Raw genomic sequence first — 17,701 nt, 5'->3', positions numbered from 1 at the left:
GCAACTGACTCTACCAGTACAATTAACCTTCAGTTTTTAATTTTCATTTAGTACTCTTTCAAAGACAGTTATTGCACAAAGCAATAGACCTGTATTTTTAAGTGTTATGGCAGATTGCAGTTCATCTTTTCTACCAGGATCTAAACCTTAAAAAAAAGTTTGGACAGATCGGACAGGAGATGTTTCCAGACCATATATGGAGAAGGTGGCACACATTTTGAAATCTTTATCACCACATCTTACTTATTGAACTCCCACAAATGTTCTGCTCTGTATTAGAAAAAGCAAAACAAGTTAATCTTGTGAAGCTTTGCTAGCTCATGAAGAGCCAGTGTCTTAAGTGTGCTCTTTGTAAGGTTTAAGGTTATAAACCGTGGAATAGGGTTCACTTAGGTGAGTCATGGAAGTTCAGAAAACAGGTGGTAGGAGGAGAAAAATGCCTTGGAAAAGCAAATAGAAATGTGGTGTCTTACATAGGAACGTTCATCTGGATCAGTCACAAATGCCCACAAACTGAGGCCTTTCCCTGGGGCTCAGACAACATCCCACATCGAGGTTCACAGATGTTCCCAGGCAGACGGGTCTGGGAGTCTGTGGTTCAAGCTCTAGGGCTTCTGTTAGCCCCTAGCTCAACCTGTCCCTCAGTTCTCCAGCTCTGGAAGGAAAAAGCAGTCACATCACATTGAGAACACTGACAGGTACTTACCCAGTCTTTAAGAGGGTCTTTACTTGACACAGGGAAGTCGGATGGTTCCGGGGTGTCATCACTGCAGCCGACTGTGGGTTTGGAATGTGTTGTGTGCCCGGGTAACTTCCCTTCTGTCATTACCACTGCTTCACCTCCAGCCTCTCAGGAAGGTTGAGCAATGAGAAGCTCCCATGTGGCCAGGGGAAATTCTCCAGGAAGAGTGGCTGCAAGTCGTTGAGAGGCGACAACACTCACTGCAGCCACAAGCCTGATAATTATTTTTATTATACACCATTGTGGATTATCAGTAATATATTAAGTATCTGAAGGAGAATCACATCATGGCTTTTGAATACAAGAATTAAAAGTGTTTTTGAGGAGACAACATACATACACATTTGAAACAGTCCAAGAATAGAAGACAAAATCTAATTAAATGACAGAATATGCAGTACAATCATACATCCTAGGAGAGAGCAGAAAGCTTGAGTCCAGTGAGTATACACTGATTCCAGAATTTTAATCGGGGAATGTTCTTTAGGCTTGGCATGGAAAGCCTCGAAGAGACAGAAAGAAGGGTAATGTCAAGTGGCAACATAAAAGTTCAAAGCTGATCATGACCTTAAATAGTGAAGGATTCTGTTGATGGAAATGTCATTAGCTGGAGCTGGTGGCCAACACCTTGAGGGAAAATGAACCAGATTGAGAAGATTTTGAGTATCTTCTTCTTCCTAGTCTTTCTAAATGCCCCTTTGTTCATTTTCTGTTAGGGGACTTTTAAAAAAAGAGCTACAAATAGAAATTTTTGTTAAGGTTCTAAAACTCATAACTTTCAAGCTTTTTGTAACTTTTCCACTGTTTGTTTATAACTATTCAAATTATTGTAACTCTTTGCATAGATTAATTTAAATGTTACCAGTTTAGGCACAATTTTGGATTTATTTCCAAATTATTTTAATTACTATAAGAACTGAGACGATACTTTTTCTTTTTAAAGATCATATTTGCCTGCCATTAAATAAAATTATGCTAAAGTCAGACACTCTTTGGCATAAATCTTAGAGATCAGCAGATTACTTGGCCTCTTACCATCTGTGAAAAGCGGATATTTCTACATATCTGATAGGGTTTGAATGAAGTTTAGTCATACTATGTGTAATGTGTTTAATAAAGGGGGTATTTATTAAGTTCTCAATAGACGAGAATCAGCATAGGTATACAAATAGGAGCTTTCATATCATCACCATCATCGTATTTGACATATAAATGAAAAGCAGTGTGGTTAGGAGTCCAGCCTCTGGAACAGGACTGGCTGGATTCAAATCTGGACTCTGGCACTTATCTAAGGTGATTTTGGGTGTGTCCCTTATTCTCTGTGTGCCTGAAAATGGAGATAATAGTAATGCTTGTCTCATGGAGTTGTTTTGAGATGAAATGAGTTGATACATATAAAGAACTTACTACCATGCCTGGTACTTTATGCATGTTAGCTGTTACTATTTTCTAGGAATTTGAGTGCCAAAGTTAAACACGTGGAAATTTGTTTAAAGCAATTGTTTAAACAACAAGGACTGTATAACATAGGGAACTATATTCAATATCCTTTAATAGCTTATAATGGAAAAGAATCTGAAAAAGAATATATACATATAAGACTGAATCACTTTGCTGCACACTTGAAATTAACACAGCATTGTAAAAATCAACTATACTCCGTTAAAAGAAAAAGCAATTGTTTATGAAGATAGTCATTTAAAGATATCTTGATCCCTCCAAAGTTGATTTGGGAATAAATAGCCTATTGCTAAATTATTGCTAGAATAATGCTAACTTTGAAAAACATGTCTGCTTTTGTCTGTCCTTTAGCTACTTCATCTGTTTCATTGGAGGAAAGTCAACAATGGCCTCTGCAAAGAAGGCAGCTGAGAAGAGACATAACCCAGTGGAAAGCATCTGTAGAAAGATCCAAGCCATTCAAAAGAGAGAAGAGATTTCAGATTCCATCCGACGGATTATCAAATACCAGTCTAGCAGTTTTAACAGCCCACAGACTAACCCCAAGAAAGATTTTGAAGAGGTACTGAAGAGAATGGTGGCTGCTCATGTTCCTCTGCCCGATGCTCTCTTCTCAAGTCCTGAGAAAGGTGGTGCCTTCACTTCACGTCCTCAAATAATATCTCCAAGAACCCCATCCGTCTCTCACCTCAGCTCTCCTCAGAATGCAGCATTCTCTCTTATCCTCACAAGTTCCGAAAACATTGCAAGGCCGAGATCACAGAACTCCCAGAATTACGCATCCTTAATACCACGGATCAAGCAAGGATTCTCTAACAAAGATTTGAATAACTATTATAGTGGAAGTGATTTTAGTACCTTAACACTTGACTTTGATTCCACCTCTGATCAGAGCTCTGAATTTTTTACTCCTCTGAATTCAGTGGTGAAAAAATTATCTCTGAATGAAGAGGGTAAATATTCATCTTTTAATGTTTGTTCTTCTGATAAAGCAATGAGCATATCTCTATGAGAATACCTGAACTAAAATGAAATACCAGTGTACATTATCAAAACTTGGATGGAAGCATCCATCTTTCCCTTAAAATTTTTTTTCTCTCTCTTAAAAAAATCTTCTATGTGAAGTGTAAGTATTTTCTATGCTTTCAATTATAAACCTGATAGAAATTCTAGATTGTATTTACAATCATAATCATTGGTATTTCTCTACTAACCTGAAAACAAACTTTCTCCTGGGCCAACTAGAATGTCATGATGGGAATACATAGATATAGGGGAGCTAAAATTCATATAGTTCCAACATGCCTTGCTGAAAACTACCTTTTAGCGTTTTTTGTGTGTGAGAGTAAAATATGTAAGAAAGTGTAGAGCCAATAAGGTAGACCAGGGGGAGAATGTAAATTTTGTAGGCCAATTTCAATGAAATTTTGGAATTCTGTTTAGGGGATGGTTTACAGAGTCCCGTACATGATAGGCCCTGAAAAATAAAACAATGTGAAACGACACATTTTCTGTATAGCTAGTCTTTACTTTCCCTTTATTTTTCCTTAAAATATTTATATTTGTGTTATACTATTTGCTTTTTCACAGAGTGCTTTTAATATTACAGGGCAGTAAAGCTCATTTCCCTCTTCTTTATCTGTCCTTTTATTCTACCTTTATAAAATTTGAAAGGAAAAATGAATAATCAGAGACCCTTCAAGACCACTTTTTTGCTTGAGCTATTCAAGTTCAGCAGCCGGTACTATGGGCTGCTCTTTATTTAAATATGTTTCATTTGTTAAAATTAAAACAAAAAAATTAACAATTAAGCATTATAGCACAGAAAAGCATCTGGATTTGCAAACTTTTTCTTCTAACAGGGTGGAAACAAGGAACTAATGATGGCAAGGAAGATGTAAACTATAGCAGTAACAGGACCTGTGAAGAGGAGTTGCTTACAAGTATTTTTAGTGCATGTGACACCAAATGCAGAGGTCAGTCAAAAATTATTTGCTCAAGTGCTCGGTGGTACTCATCAAGTCATTGTACTTTCTGTTGTGAGAGAAAGGTAAATGGTGTATGTGTGGAGCTCTGTGTATCTGTGTCTACACGCGCGGTGGGTGCAACCTAATTTGGGAGGAAGGGTGGCTGTTTAGATGTTGGTTAATTTCTTTGTACCTATTTTGCATATTTTTCCAGTGTCTTGAACGATTTTATTGAGCTTATCAACTGATTTACCAGTTGCAATCATTGATTGGAACTACTTACACCTCATAGGTGTTGCCTCACAAGAAATATATACTTTATATGTATAAAACCGCTATACAAATTTAGCTCAAATTTTGGAGTTAATTATAGATTTTCACTTCTGTTTCCCTTAGAGACATGGTCTTTTTAAAATTTCCGCCAGTAATTTTTAGCATGCAAATGGTTCATGATCACTGTAATAAAGTTAATAATATATGGAAAGGAAAGAAAAAAAACTCATCAGTAATCCTGTTTCCCTGAGTAGCCATTGCTCATGATTTGTTGTATAACCGTCCATAAATTCCTGATTTGATATGATTTTGTTTTATTTAGATTAAAACTTTTTTATTAAAGAACATTTCAAACATATACAGGAGTAGAAAGGACAGTGGGACCCTTATATGTGTGTCATAAATAATGATGTGTCATTTCTAGGCCCACACACTTTCCTCTCCTCCACTCTGGATTAGTTGGAGATAAATCCAAGACATCATATTGTTTCATCTGTGAATATTTCTTTTTTTTTTAAGCAGTTTGTTTATTTCTCCCTTTTAAAAAGAGTTTTATTGAGATATAATTGACATGCAATAAACTGCATATATTTAAAATGTACAAGTTGATATTTTTTTCTTACTATTCATCCATTTTATACATATTAATGTATATATAGCAATCCCAATCTCCCATATTTATTTATTTATTTGGCTGCGTTGGGTCTTTGTTGCTGCTCACGGGCTTTCTTTAGTTGTGGTGAGTGTGGGCTACTCTTTGTTGTGGTGCACGGGCTTCTCATTGCAGTGGCTTCTCTTGTTGCAGAGCACAGGCTCTAGGCATGTGGGCTTCAGTAGTTGTGGCACATGGGCTCAGTAGTTGTGGCTTACGGACTCTAGAGCACAGGCTCAATAGTTGTGGCTCATGGGCTTAGTTGCTCCGAGACATGTGGAATCTTCCCAGACCAGGGCTTGAACCAGTGTCCCCTGCATTGGCAGGCGGATTCTTAACCACTGCACCACCAGGAAAGTCCCGGTAAATATTTCAGTACATTCAGAAGATAAAGGCTGGTTTCAGACACAACTATACCATGTCATTATTATGACTAAAAATGTAACATAATTTCTTAATATCGAATATCTTATCAGCATTTAAGTTTTCTCATTTGTGTGAGAAATTTATTTTTTAAACAGTTTAATAGTTCAAATCAACATCCAAGAAAGGTTTGTTCGTTGTTATTCGTTGTCTGGCTTATCTCTATGTTCCCTTCCTATTCTCTCTTTTTCGTATTTTAAAGTAATTTGTTAATGAAACTGTTTCTTTTATCTCATAGCTTCCCCCAATCTGAATTCTGGTGATTTTGTGGCCGTAGAAACAACCTGTTTCTTTGTCCCCTACATTTAGAGGTTTGATCAGATAAAAGTTTTATATCTTTTTTTGGCAAGATTTTGCATAGATGGTGTATGCATTTTTATCAGAAGACAAAACTATTTGAGGATGAAGGCCTAGATTTATTCTTTCATTAGGTGCTGTGAAAGGTGATGGCCTCTCATTCCTTCCTACTTTATCAACTGGAATATCTATAAAAAGAAACTCTACTCTGCTTATCAACTGTTTGGCTGTGGCCGAGTCTTGTTTCCCAAAGGAAAAGCAGGATAAAAGCTTGATTGTGTTTCTGATTGAGAGGAAATTGCAGATATTGTGCCTCTTTACCCCTAAGTACATCAGTGTGTATTTCCTACAAAGAAGGACATTTGCTTGCATGACCACAGAATGATTGTCAAAATTAGGATATTTAGCCTTGATACAATACTATTTAAAAGCTTATATTCAAATTTTGTCAATTTTCCCAGTAACATTCCTTATAGCTTTTTTGTTTCCTGGTCCAGGATCAAATTCAGAATCACACCTTGTGTTCAGCTGTCACATCCCTTTAGTCTCCTTACATCTGGAGCAGTTCCTCAGATTCTTTGTCTTTTATGGCCTTGAAATTTTTGAAGAGTATATGCCAGTTACTTTGTAGAACATCTGATGTTTCCTGTTGATTATTCAGGATATACATTTTCACAGGCACACTACAGAAGTGATGTTATGTTCTCAGTACAGTGTATCAGGATTTTAACTTTGGTCACTTGATTAGTGTGGTATCTGCCAGATATCCCTGTTGTAAAGTTACTGTTTTTCCTTTATAATGTCTATAACAAAATTGATCAGTCAATTTAAGAAAGAAATGGAAAATTTTATTGGAGCCAAATTGAGGATTATAATCCAGGAACAGCCATTCAGAAAGCTCTGAGAACTGTTTTGCCTGTTAAAGGTCAAAGCACATTTTTGAGACAGAGGGCTATACATTAATAATGTATTATTGATAGTTTTTTGAAAAAAAAATTATTTATTTATTTGGCTGCACCGGGTCTTAGTTGCAGCATGCAGAATCTTTTTTAGTTGCGGCATGCGGGATCTAGTTCCCTGACCAAGAATCAAACCCGGGCCCCCTGCATTGGGAGCACAGAGTCTTAACCACTGGACCACCAGGGAAGTTCCGACAGCTGACACAATTCAGATCTAAGTGTACAAAGTGAGTAGTGGGTCATGGGTCATCGTGGTTCCTTATGAGATTGAGAAGGCAGGTTATGTCCTAAGGATTTGTCTTGCTTGGGGATGTCAGGAGAAGGTTGCTCTTTGTGGTTGAGCAGGTGTTTCTGCCGATGGGGATCTTTGGTCGGTGCATAATGCACAGCAGAGGGGAGAGAGGAGGCCAAAGAGCAGAGAAAATTTTTTATGTTTACATTTTCCTTGACTTGCCTTAGAATATGAATTTTTATTTCATCAGTAAATAATAAGTGATTCATGGGAAGATGCTTTGAATCTATGTAAACATCCTGTTCCTCATCAAACTTTCACTCACTAGTTTTAGCATCTGTGATATTATGATTTATTATAAAAAGTATATGTTTGGTCTTTGTCCCATTTTTGGCACAGAACTCCTAAAACCATTAGAATTTCCTAAGTGATGAGAGCAATAAAGGTGCCTTTTTTATGTTAATAAAATGACTAAGGATGAGGGCTGGTTGCTGATGGAGCCAATCATGTGATTAGGTGGTTGGTACTTTCAGTCCCACTCCCCAGACCTCCAGGGAGGGGAGAGGGGCTGGAGATTGAGTTCTGTCACCCATGGCTGATGCTCTAATCAATCATGTCTACGTAACGAAGCCACCATAAAAACCCAGAAGGAGAGGTTTGGAAAGCTTCCAGGTTGGTGAGCGCGTGGAGATTTGGAAAGTGTGGCATGCCGGGAGAGCGTGGAAGCTCCATGCCCTTTCCCCACACCTTGTCCTATTCATCTCTTCCATCTGGCTGTTCCTGAGTTATATCCTTTTATAATAAACTGGTGATGTAATAAGTAAAAAATTTCTTTGAGTTCTCTGAGCCGCTCTAGCAAATTAATTGAACACAAAGAGGGGTCGTGGGAACCTCCAACCTATAGCTGGTTGGTCAGAAGCACAGGTGACAACCTGGGCTGGAATTGGTGTCTAAAGGGGGTGGAGTCAGTTTTGTAGGACTGAGCCATTAACCTGTGGCTCTGACACTATCAGTGCATAGATAGTGTCAGAATTGAGTTGAATTGTGGAACACTCAGTGTCTTGAAAAGTGCTTGGATGTGTCTATATTGTGGGGGGGTGGGGGGTGGGGGGTGGGAAGAGCCCTACACATCGGAATTAGTGAACAGAAACATAGCATCTATTGATATTTCTTGCCTAAATCAATTCTTACCATAGTGGTTGCCAAATAGAAATTTTTCAATCTCCATTATTCTTTCTATATTTTTTCCTTGTCAGTCTGTCATAAGGGTTGTAGCATATCCCTAATTAAGTGAATTAATATTACTATGCATTTCAGGATTCTTCTTAATTCTGTTACTATCATTATTTATTTTGATGCTGAAGCTGTCCCAGAGTTGAGCGGCAGGATATTCTTTAAGCTGGCTCCTGTGTCTGTTTGCATTGTCCCCATGTTTCTTTGAGCATCTTGTTACTTCCTGGAACAACCAGGTGTCCCAGGTACTAATACTTTTGAGACATTCTCATCCTTTTTACTAGCTTCCTTGTTATCCCTAGTATTATAAAAATCTTTAGGCTTATCTCCTACATTTCCTACCCCAACCTTGGAATCAGCTATTTCTTGAAGAATCCATGGTTCCTTTTAATGGGAAATAATATATAGACCATGATCTGGGGACAAGGGATGGTGGTTGTTTCCAGGCCTTTTCAGTGGGCAAACCTAGGAAGTATTTAAAAATTTTGAAGATAAATTACATTACGAGCTCAGCAGCCTTCCTTCTAATGCAAATTCAGGCCTACAGGGTTTTTACCTGTAGGCTTATCTCTTATATTCCATATGCCCCTTTTCAACCACAGAAAATGTTGATTCTCAATGACATCAGTATAAATGCTCCTCTGCTTTATTCTACAATACGTGCCCAATGGCTTACGATTAGCAGTACCCGAACTGCTTGTATTGTTTCCTGTTGCTGAATTTCCACAAACTTGGTGGCTGGAAACAACACGCATTTACTACCTCACAATTGCTGTGAATCAGGAGTTCACACATGGCTTAGCTGGGTCCTCTGTGAAGGAACTCACTCACAAGGCTGCAGTCAAGATGCTGGCCAGGGCAGCTGTGGCCCGGCTGGGGAATGGCCTCCTTTCAGGGGCAGAACTTAGTTTCTTGCAGTTATAGGACTGAGGGCTTCACATTCTTGCTGCTGTCAGCTGGACAGTCTCTTGCTAGTTGGACCTCTAGACATAGGCAGCCCATAATATGGCAGTTTGCTTCTTCAAAGCCAGCAAGGGAATGACTCCAGGAAGATAGGCACTGTGATCTTATGTAACTTAATCATGCAGTTACATACACGTATATCCTGTCCCCTTTGCCATATTTTGCTGGTTAGAAGCAAGTCCCAGGTCATGCCCACACTCAAGGGAGGAGAGGACACAGGGATGTCCATGTTAGGAGACAGGGCTCATAAAGGGGCACCCTGCAGTCTGTCCACCTCACTACCACAGTATGGTTGCTGAAAGTGGTTTAAGGCATTTTTTTTTTTTTTTGGTGCATGGGCTTAGTTGCTCCGCAGCATGTGGAATCTTCCTGGAGCAGGGATCGAACCCGTGTCCTCTGCACTGCCAGGTGGATTCTTAACCACTGAGCCACCTAGGAAGCCCCTAAGGCTTTTTTTTGATCATTCTTTTCTTCTTAAGCTGTATGCAGTATGTTCCCTAAATGTGTATGGGAATGTTCCCAGACTTGCTTTATAATCTGCTTTTTCTTGCTTAATAATTTTGAATACTTGTCTGTGTCAACAAATTTTCTTTGTATACCGTACTTTGGGGGGGATGTAACATACTATATTTAAACAGTATGTTTTAATTGGGTATTTTTTCTCTATTATAAACAACACCGTAATGAACATTCTTATAGCAAAACATTTGCCTCTACTCTTTTTTAAAAATTAGTTATTTATTATTTATTTATTTATTTTTGGCTGCATTGGGTCTTTGTTGCTGTGTGTGGGCTTTCTCTAGTTGCGGTGAGCAGGAGCTATTCTTCATTGTGGCGCATGGGCTTCTTATTGTGGTGGCTTCTCTTGTTGCAGAGCACAGGCTCAGTAGTTGTGGCGCACAAGCTTAGTTGCTCCGCGGCATGTGGGATCTTCCTGGACCAGGGCTTGAACCCGTGTCCCCGCATTGGCAGATGGATTCTTAACCACTGCGCCACCAGGGAAGTCCCTTGCCTCTACTCTTAATTGTATTGGTAGGATGAATAGGACTTCTTTATTCCCAGAAAGCGTCTCTGTTTGGAGAGAGTTTAAGGAATTATTTCTTGGAAGAAAATAAGGAAGCTCCACTGAAGGGAGACGTATTAGAAGCAGAACCAATGGGGGGGGGGTGTGTGTGATATATGTATATAAAGAGATGTATTATCAGGAATTGGCTCCCGTGATTGTGGAGGCAGGCAAGTCCTCAGATCTGCAGGGTGAGTGAGCAAGCTGGAGACCGAGAGAGCTGATGATGGTTTAGTTCCCGTCAGTGTCCAGGCACCTGAGAACCAGGAGAGAACCTGTCCAAAGGTCAACAGGCTGAAAACTGAGGAAGGGCTGATGTTTCTGTTTGCGTCCAAAGTCAGGAAAAAAGACAAGTCCCGGTTCAAAGGCAGTCGTGCAGGAAGAATTCTTTCCCACTTGGGGAAGGGTCTGCCTTTTTGTTCTGTTCAGGCCCACCCACATTTAGGGAGGGGAACGTGTGTTACTTAGTCTACCAATTTAAATGTTAATCTCATTCAAAAACACCCTGACAGAAACAACCAGATTCTCATTTGACCAAATATCTGGGTACTCCATGGCCCAGTTAAGTTGACACATTGCAAAACCATCACAGACCTTTCTAGTTTTGAGGTATATTATACAAGTTCCAGAGTTTTAGTGGAGGAAAATGAAATATAGGTATTGATGTTGACTTTCCAACTCTGCCGCAAACAGGAATAAAAATCATCTCTTTAAATAATTATCATTTCCATTTCTTCCTGTCATAGCCAAATGACATTTTCCATTAAATGAATACTCTCTTTAAAGTTATTCAGTCTCCTTTACAGCTCCCCCTTCCTTCTAATTATGTACCAAACTTATTCTTTATATATATAGGTATCAGGGTCTCTGCTTACCTCCTGGGGGGAGAATCTTCACTTCTGCATCTACCCCATCAACCTTCTACTTCCTTTTCCTTCTCCCTTTCCGGCAGCTAGCCCAAGGCAGGCCTTAGTTAAGAGTGAAAGAGATGCCTTTTGCTTAAAGAAGACTGGAGTGTTAATAACCAACATAGTCCGTATGACTTTAATTTTTTTTTAAGCTCTTTGTTGGAATATAATTGCTTTACACTGTTGTGCCAGTTTGACTTTAATTTCTGAATGTGATAGCAGCCCTGACTGTATCTAAGAATGACTTTTCTACCTGCCCCCCGACCCCCCAAATATAAGTCAAACCATTTACCTGAGGCCAAAATTTCATCTAGGGCAGAGGAAACCCTTCTTTCACTGAAAGCTTTTTAAGAAAAGAACGGGAAACAAAAATAAAGTGGCATTTGATCCCTTCCCACAAGTGATGATTGATTACATATATTGCTGCTATTTAAATCTCACAACTCTGAGTAGTAGGCATCCTCTCACAGACGAGGCCACTGAGGCTCGAAGAGGTTGAGTAACCTTCCCAGAGCCACACAGCTGATACAGCCCAGAGTCAAGATTTGACCTAGTCAGTTAGATTCCAACCCAAGGCCAGTGTTCTTACTTACTGTGACGCCAACTCAGCAGGATTGCGAGGGTCATAAGGCACGTTTCCAGGATCCAAGGGACTTAAAAGAGTTAAGTGCCTCACTTTATTTTTTAAAATTTTATGTATTCAATGTATTGGCTGCATTGGGTCTTCATTGCTGTGCGCAGGCTTTCGCTAGTTGCGGAGAGCGGGGGCTACTCTTCGTTGTGGTGCACAGGCTTCTCATTGCGGTGGCTTCTCTTGTTGCGGAGCACAGGCTCTAGGGGCATGGGCTTCAGTAGTTGCGGCTAGGGGCATGGGCTTCAGTAGTTGCAGCACATGGGCTCAGTTGTGGCTCGTGGGCTCTAGAGCTCAGGCTCAGTAGTTGTGGCACGTGGGCTTAGTTGCTCCATGGCATGGGGGATCTTCCCGGACCAGAGCTTGAACCTGTGTCCCCTGCATTGGCAGGCAGATTCTTAACCACTGTGCTACCAGGGAAGCCCAAAGCACCTCACTTTTAAAAAATAATCTTTCCCCACCTTGTAAAGCTAACTTGGCTTTCTTCTTTCTCAGGCTCAGTCAGAGTCACCAAAATAATAGATTACTTGAGACAAACAACTAGTCAAGGTTTTGAAGATGGTGGCCTTGAGGAGCTGTGGAACATGCTTGATCCTGACAAGAGAGACGTGCGTGTGAATCTGGAAACCTTCCAGGCCATCATGAAAGAGTGGCTGGCTCACTGCCGAAACAAATGGTAATCATTGTCCCAGCAGGACGTGTTTTCAGGTTCTGTTTTAACTATTGATTACAGTGAATGCTAATCACTGTTTTCTGCATTGATGGCAATACTATAATCTGGTGCTTCTCATACTTGAGCATGTGCTGGAATCACCTAAGTGATATTATACCTGACTGTCGGGTACCGCCACCATGATTCAGTAGGTCTGGGGTTAAGCCTGATAATTTGCATTTCTAGCGTGTTCCCAGGTGATACTGATACTGATGAGGGCGTGGGGGGGGTGAGGGCACATTTTGAGAAACTATTATGATAATTGTGATAACATTCATTTATTGTGATTACATTTATTATTACATATTATTTTTCTTGACAGACGGGATTGTACTACATATGCAGATTTATGGCCAACTGAAATAAATATGTATTTAATAATGTATAAAATAAATAAATGAATGTACATGTAAGTACATATTAATACATTCTTCTGGCATAGGAGTCAAGCAGATTATTGGTACTGACTACCAAGTCTTTAAATTTGAGACTGAAGTCCAAATGCATTGAAATTCGGCATGAACTCCCGTGTAAGGTCAGGGCGGAGATGCTGGCAGTGGTTGTAATCTAGAAGTCTAGAATATAGGAAGGTGAAAAGGAAAATGGAAGGATAGTGAAGCTGAAAAAAGGTGAAGGAAAGTGGTACCCATGAGTTCAGGTGCCCTGAGCGGATGCTGCAGAAGCATTATCTTCTTTCACAGGAAGCCTCATCCTGTGGTTTTTGCTCAGCCACCAATTGTCAGCTACCAGCTGATACATACTAGGGATTTTCTTAAAGAATGTTTTAAGCCCAAACAGTGGCAAAACTTGCTGGATTTCACGTGGGGTTAGGTTGTGTTTGTTCAGGAAGAGGGACCCGTTCCAGGGCCCAAGAGTGAACTCTTGTCTAACACTGAGAAATGAATTGTCCGAGGAGACACACGTGCTGACACAGCAAGAGGCTTTATTGGGAAGGGGCGCCCCGGGGCAGAGAGCAGCAGGGTAAAGGAACCCAGGAGGACCGCTCTGCCCCGTGGCTCGCTGTCTTGGGTTTTATGGTGATGGGGATAGCTTCTGGGTGGTCCCTGGCCCATCATTCTGGCTCAGGGTCCTCCCTGGTGGCGCCTGCATCTATCTGCCAGGATGGATTCCAGTGTGCAGCTTTCTGGGAGACTGACAGAACGTATAGACTCTTCCCTCCTCTTTTTGGCCCCTCCTAAGTTCTCCTGGTTAGTTTTTGGCGGCAGCAGCGCTGAGGTTTGTTTGTTTGTTTTTTTATAAATTTATTTATTTATTTATTTTATTGGCTGTGTTGGGTCTTTTTTGCTGTGCGCGGGCTTTCTTTTAGTTGTGGTGAGTGGGGGCTACTCGTCATTGTGGTGTGTGGGCTCCTCATTGCCGTGGCTTCTCTTGTTGTGGAGCATGGGCTCTAGGTGCATGGGCTTCAATAGTTGCAGCACATGGGCTCAACAGTTGTGGCTCACGGGCTCTAAAGCGCAGGCTCAATAGTTGTGGTGCACGGGCTTAGTTGCTCTGTGGCATGTGGGATCTTCCTGGAGCAGGGATTGAACCCGTGTGCCCTGCATTGGTAGGCGGATTCTTAACCACTGCGCCACCTAGGAAGCCCAGCACTGAGTTCTTTATTGGGACCTCCTGTTGTGAGACAACTCATGTAAGTGGTTATCATCGTGCCTGGCCAAGGCAGGAAGTTTTGGTCAATGGTTTCCTAACGTATAATGACTTAAAAAATGTGACTGAAATGTTGTTTGCCATACTTGAGTTAATTGTGAAGGTGAGATAAATATGTATAAAAATATCTAATCTTACTAGTAATCAAAGAAATGCAAATAAAGAGAACACATCATTTTTGCCCATCGGGTCAACAGTGATTTAGAAGAATGACTGTATCCCATGTTATCAGGGCGGGTGGAGAAATAGGCCCTCTCATACTTGGTTGGTAATAGTGTAAGTTGGCACAGGGTTTCACGGGCAATTTAGGAATGTGTATCAAACCCTTAAAAATATGTAATGTGGTCAAATAATGTAGCTTCAGGAAAAATAGCCAATCATATACTCCCTCTATATGTGCAGAATATTGTTTATAGCAGTGATAAATGTCAGCAGTGTAAAAATATTTAAAAGTAGGTAGTTGGACAAATAACCTGTAATACTTCCATACACGAAAATCCTAATTAGTCACTCAGAATTATAACTACATAAATATTAGGCAAGAGAATTACTCATATGTGCTTATTTCAAACAATCGGCCATAGATCTGTATATGTAGTACAATCCCCTGTTTGCCAAGAAATAAAAATATGCACAGAAAAGTTGGGAGGAATATGCTCCAAAATGATTATCTCTGCATGATGGCCTTAACTTTCCGTCCTCTTTTCTTACGAATTTTCTATTTTAACTAAAATATTTAGGTTTGATTGTGTAATAAAAATATCAATAATTCGTTTATCAAGTGGAGTGAGGGCAAAAGAGAAAACTTATTTTTATAACAAATATAAAGGGAAAGAAAAAACATGGGAGATATAAATATAAAACGTAAGAACAGAAACTCTAAAATGGTGATCGGTGTAGATCTAGAAATAGTAAGAGTGATGTCTGAGTTATTCTGCTCAGTCATCTTCTGACAGACATCTCACATTGAAGCGCAACAGGATGTATGTACAAATTTAGAGGCTTTTGTCGCTGCTCCAGAGAGATAATCTAAGGGTTTGGCATTTGGTAAGATTAAGTGACAATACTGAAATCACAGTATAAAGACTCTTGGAAAAGAAATGGTTGAAATTTTAATGGTCGGAAGACCTAAATAGACTTTTCTCCAAAGAAGACATACAGATGGCCAACAGACACATGAAAAGATGCTCAGCCATCACTAATTATTAGAGAAATGTAAATCAAAACTACAATGAAGTATCACCTCACGCTGGTCAGATTGGCTGTCATCACAAAATCTACAAACAATAAATGCTGGAGAGGGTGTGGAGAAAAGGGAATCCTTCTGCACTGTTGGTGGGAATGTAAATTGATACAGCCACTATGGAGAACATATGGAGGTTCCTTAAAAAACTAAAAATAGAGCTACCCTATGACGCAACAATCCCACTGCTGGCATATAGCCAGAGAAAACCATAATTCAAAAACAACACGTGCACTCCAGTGTTCATAGCAGCACTATTTACAATAGCTAGGACATGGAAGCAACCTAAATGTCCATTGACAGAGGAATGGTTGAAGAAGATGTGGTACATATATACAGTGGAATATTACTCAGCCATAAAAAGGAATGAAATTGGATCATTTGTAGAGACATGGATGGACATAGAGACTGTTATACAGAGTGAAGTAAGTCAGAAAGAGAAAAGCAAATATCGTATAGTAACGCATATATGTGGAATGTAGAAAAATGGTATAGATGATCTTACTTGCAAAGCAGAAATAGAGACATAGATGTAGAGAGCAAATGTATGGATACCAAGGGGGAAAGGGGTGGGGTTGGAGGAATTGGGAGACTGGGATTGACACATATACATTATTGATACTGTGTATAAAATAGACAACTGATGGGTACATATTGTATAGCACAGAGAACTCTACCTAGTGCACTGTGGTGACCTGAATGGGAGTGAAGTCCAAAAGGGAGGGGACATCTGTACATGTGTGGCTCATTCATTTTGTTGTGCAGTGGAGGCTAACCCAACACTGTAAAGCAACCATACTCCAATAAAAATTAATTTAAAAAAAAGAAATGGTTGAAATTTTAAAATATTTATTTTGGGGGCTAGAGCTAGCATTGGTGTCCTGGACAGAGGCCTGTGAAGAGGGTTCCCCAAATTCCAGGAGTGAAATGCTCCAAGGTACAGATAGTCTAGGTTCAACTTGGTTTTTCATGAGAAAGAGCAGAGAACACCATCAGTGTGTCCCAAAATGTTAGTTGTTCGTGTCTTTTTCTTCCCACTTCTTAAGGCCCGAGGACTTGCTAGCTCTACAGGTGTCCACTTATCCCTCCAAACTACATCAGCTTCCTGATCCATTGAGACCTCCCATCCCCTAACTGCAGCTGCTGTACATCATCACCTACCTGTTTCTGTGCGCACATTTTCTTTGTCACGTTAGATTAAACGTTTATGGAAGGTAGAGGTAATGCCTTAGGTTTCTCTTCTATGACCCTATTTAAGCACCGTGTTGGGTTCCAAGTACTTGCTGAATGAATAGATGGTTTTAAAATTCAGAAAGAAGGACCCGAATAAGAAAGTACAGAACACATCTGAAAAATTAGCCAAGCTTTGGTTTGGCAAAGAATGCTAGCTCATTGGTTTTTGTTTTTTGGTTACAGGGAAGATGAATCAAGCAGTAGAATGGATAATTCTGCTTTCAAACAGAACAGCATAAAATCGGGTGGAGCAAGTATGTGTATGTTGCTTTGGGATTGTTCTGCCACTTTCTTGTGGTTGGGAGAAATGGATTTTTTTATAAACCTCTCTTGTATGTGTTTCAGTTAAGGTGACCACAGATATAACAGATTCTGTATCATGGAGCTTCGAGGCTTTGGGTGGAGACGTGTTTAAAGAAGTCTTGTAAGCATTCTTCCTTATAATGCTTTCTCAAGTGCCTCAACTTTTCTTATTTATTTTCTTAATTATTTCATAGATCTATGTATTTTATTTATGATAAAGTCACTTAGCTCTTCTTCTGTGTGTGTGGTAGGGCTAACAATTTATTTTTAACTCTTAACTATTCTATCCCAATTGCATTAGAAGTAGTTTCACTAGGAACACAAATTACGGACGATTAGTACGACATAAATTTTCTCACTCGTGAAACACTTCTTCTCTGACTTCATGTGTTTTCCATGGAAAACAAATTCCATTTGAAGTAGAGTTATGATATTGTCCTTAAGCTCTTTGGGGGATTACTTTTAAAGCACTTCTTTAGTAGATACTTTTAGATATGAATGAGAAAAGCTGTTTTCTGCTAAATGTGAGTTTTAGATATTAAGGAGAGGTGACTCTGTCCTTCCTTATTCTTTTTTTTTGGCTGTGCTGCATAGCATGTGGCGTGTGGGATCTTAGTTCCCTGACCTGGGATCAAACCCACGCTCCCTGTGTTGGAAGCGCAGAGTCTTAACTGCTTGATCTGTCATTCCTTATTTTATCTTTGCCACTTCAGATTTATCCATGCAAAAAAAGGTGGA

At 39.8% G+C, this 17,701-nt stretch overlaps 1 protein-coding gene across 1 annotated transcript in view; it reads left to right on the top strand.

Moving 5' to 3' along the window:
* Positions 1 to 2,588: 2,588 nt before the first annotated feature.
* Positions 2,589 to 17,701, top strand: part of IRAG2 (inositol 1,4,5-triphosphate receptor associated 2) — a 96,702-nt gene continuing 81,589 nt past the window's right edge. Inside the window, 5 exon segments of the mRNA XM_057702199.1 lie at positions 2,589 to 3,156; positions 4,066 to 4,179; positions 12,300 to 12,489; positions 16,844 to 16,914; positions 17,006 to 17,084. Of these exon segments, the coding sequence (XP_057558182.1) occupies positions 2,589 to 3,156; positions 4,066 to 4,179; positions 12,300 to 12,489; positions 16,844 to 16,914; positions 17,006 to 17,084 (1,022 nt within the window).

The sequence above is a fragment of the Hippopotamus amphibius genome, chromosome 12 (assembly GCF_030028045.1).
Source record: "Hippopotamus amphibius kiboko isolate mHipAmp2 chromosome 12, mHipAmp2.hap2, whole genome shotgun sequence".
Classification (NCBI taxonomy): domain Eukaryota; kingdom Metazoa; phylum Chordata; class Mammalia; order Artiodactyla; family Hippopotamidae; genus Hippopotamus; species Hippopotamus amphibius.
The sequence above is the reverse complement of the archived record's forward strand: the minus strand, read 5'-3'. Positions and strand labels throughout refer to the sequence as shown.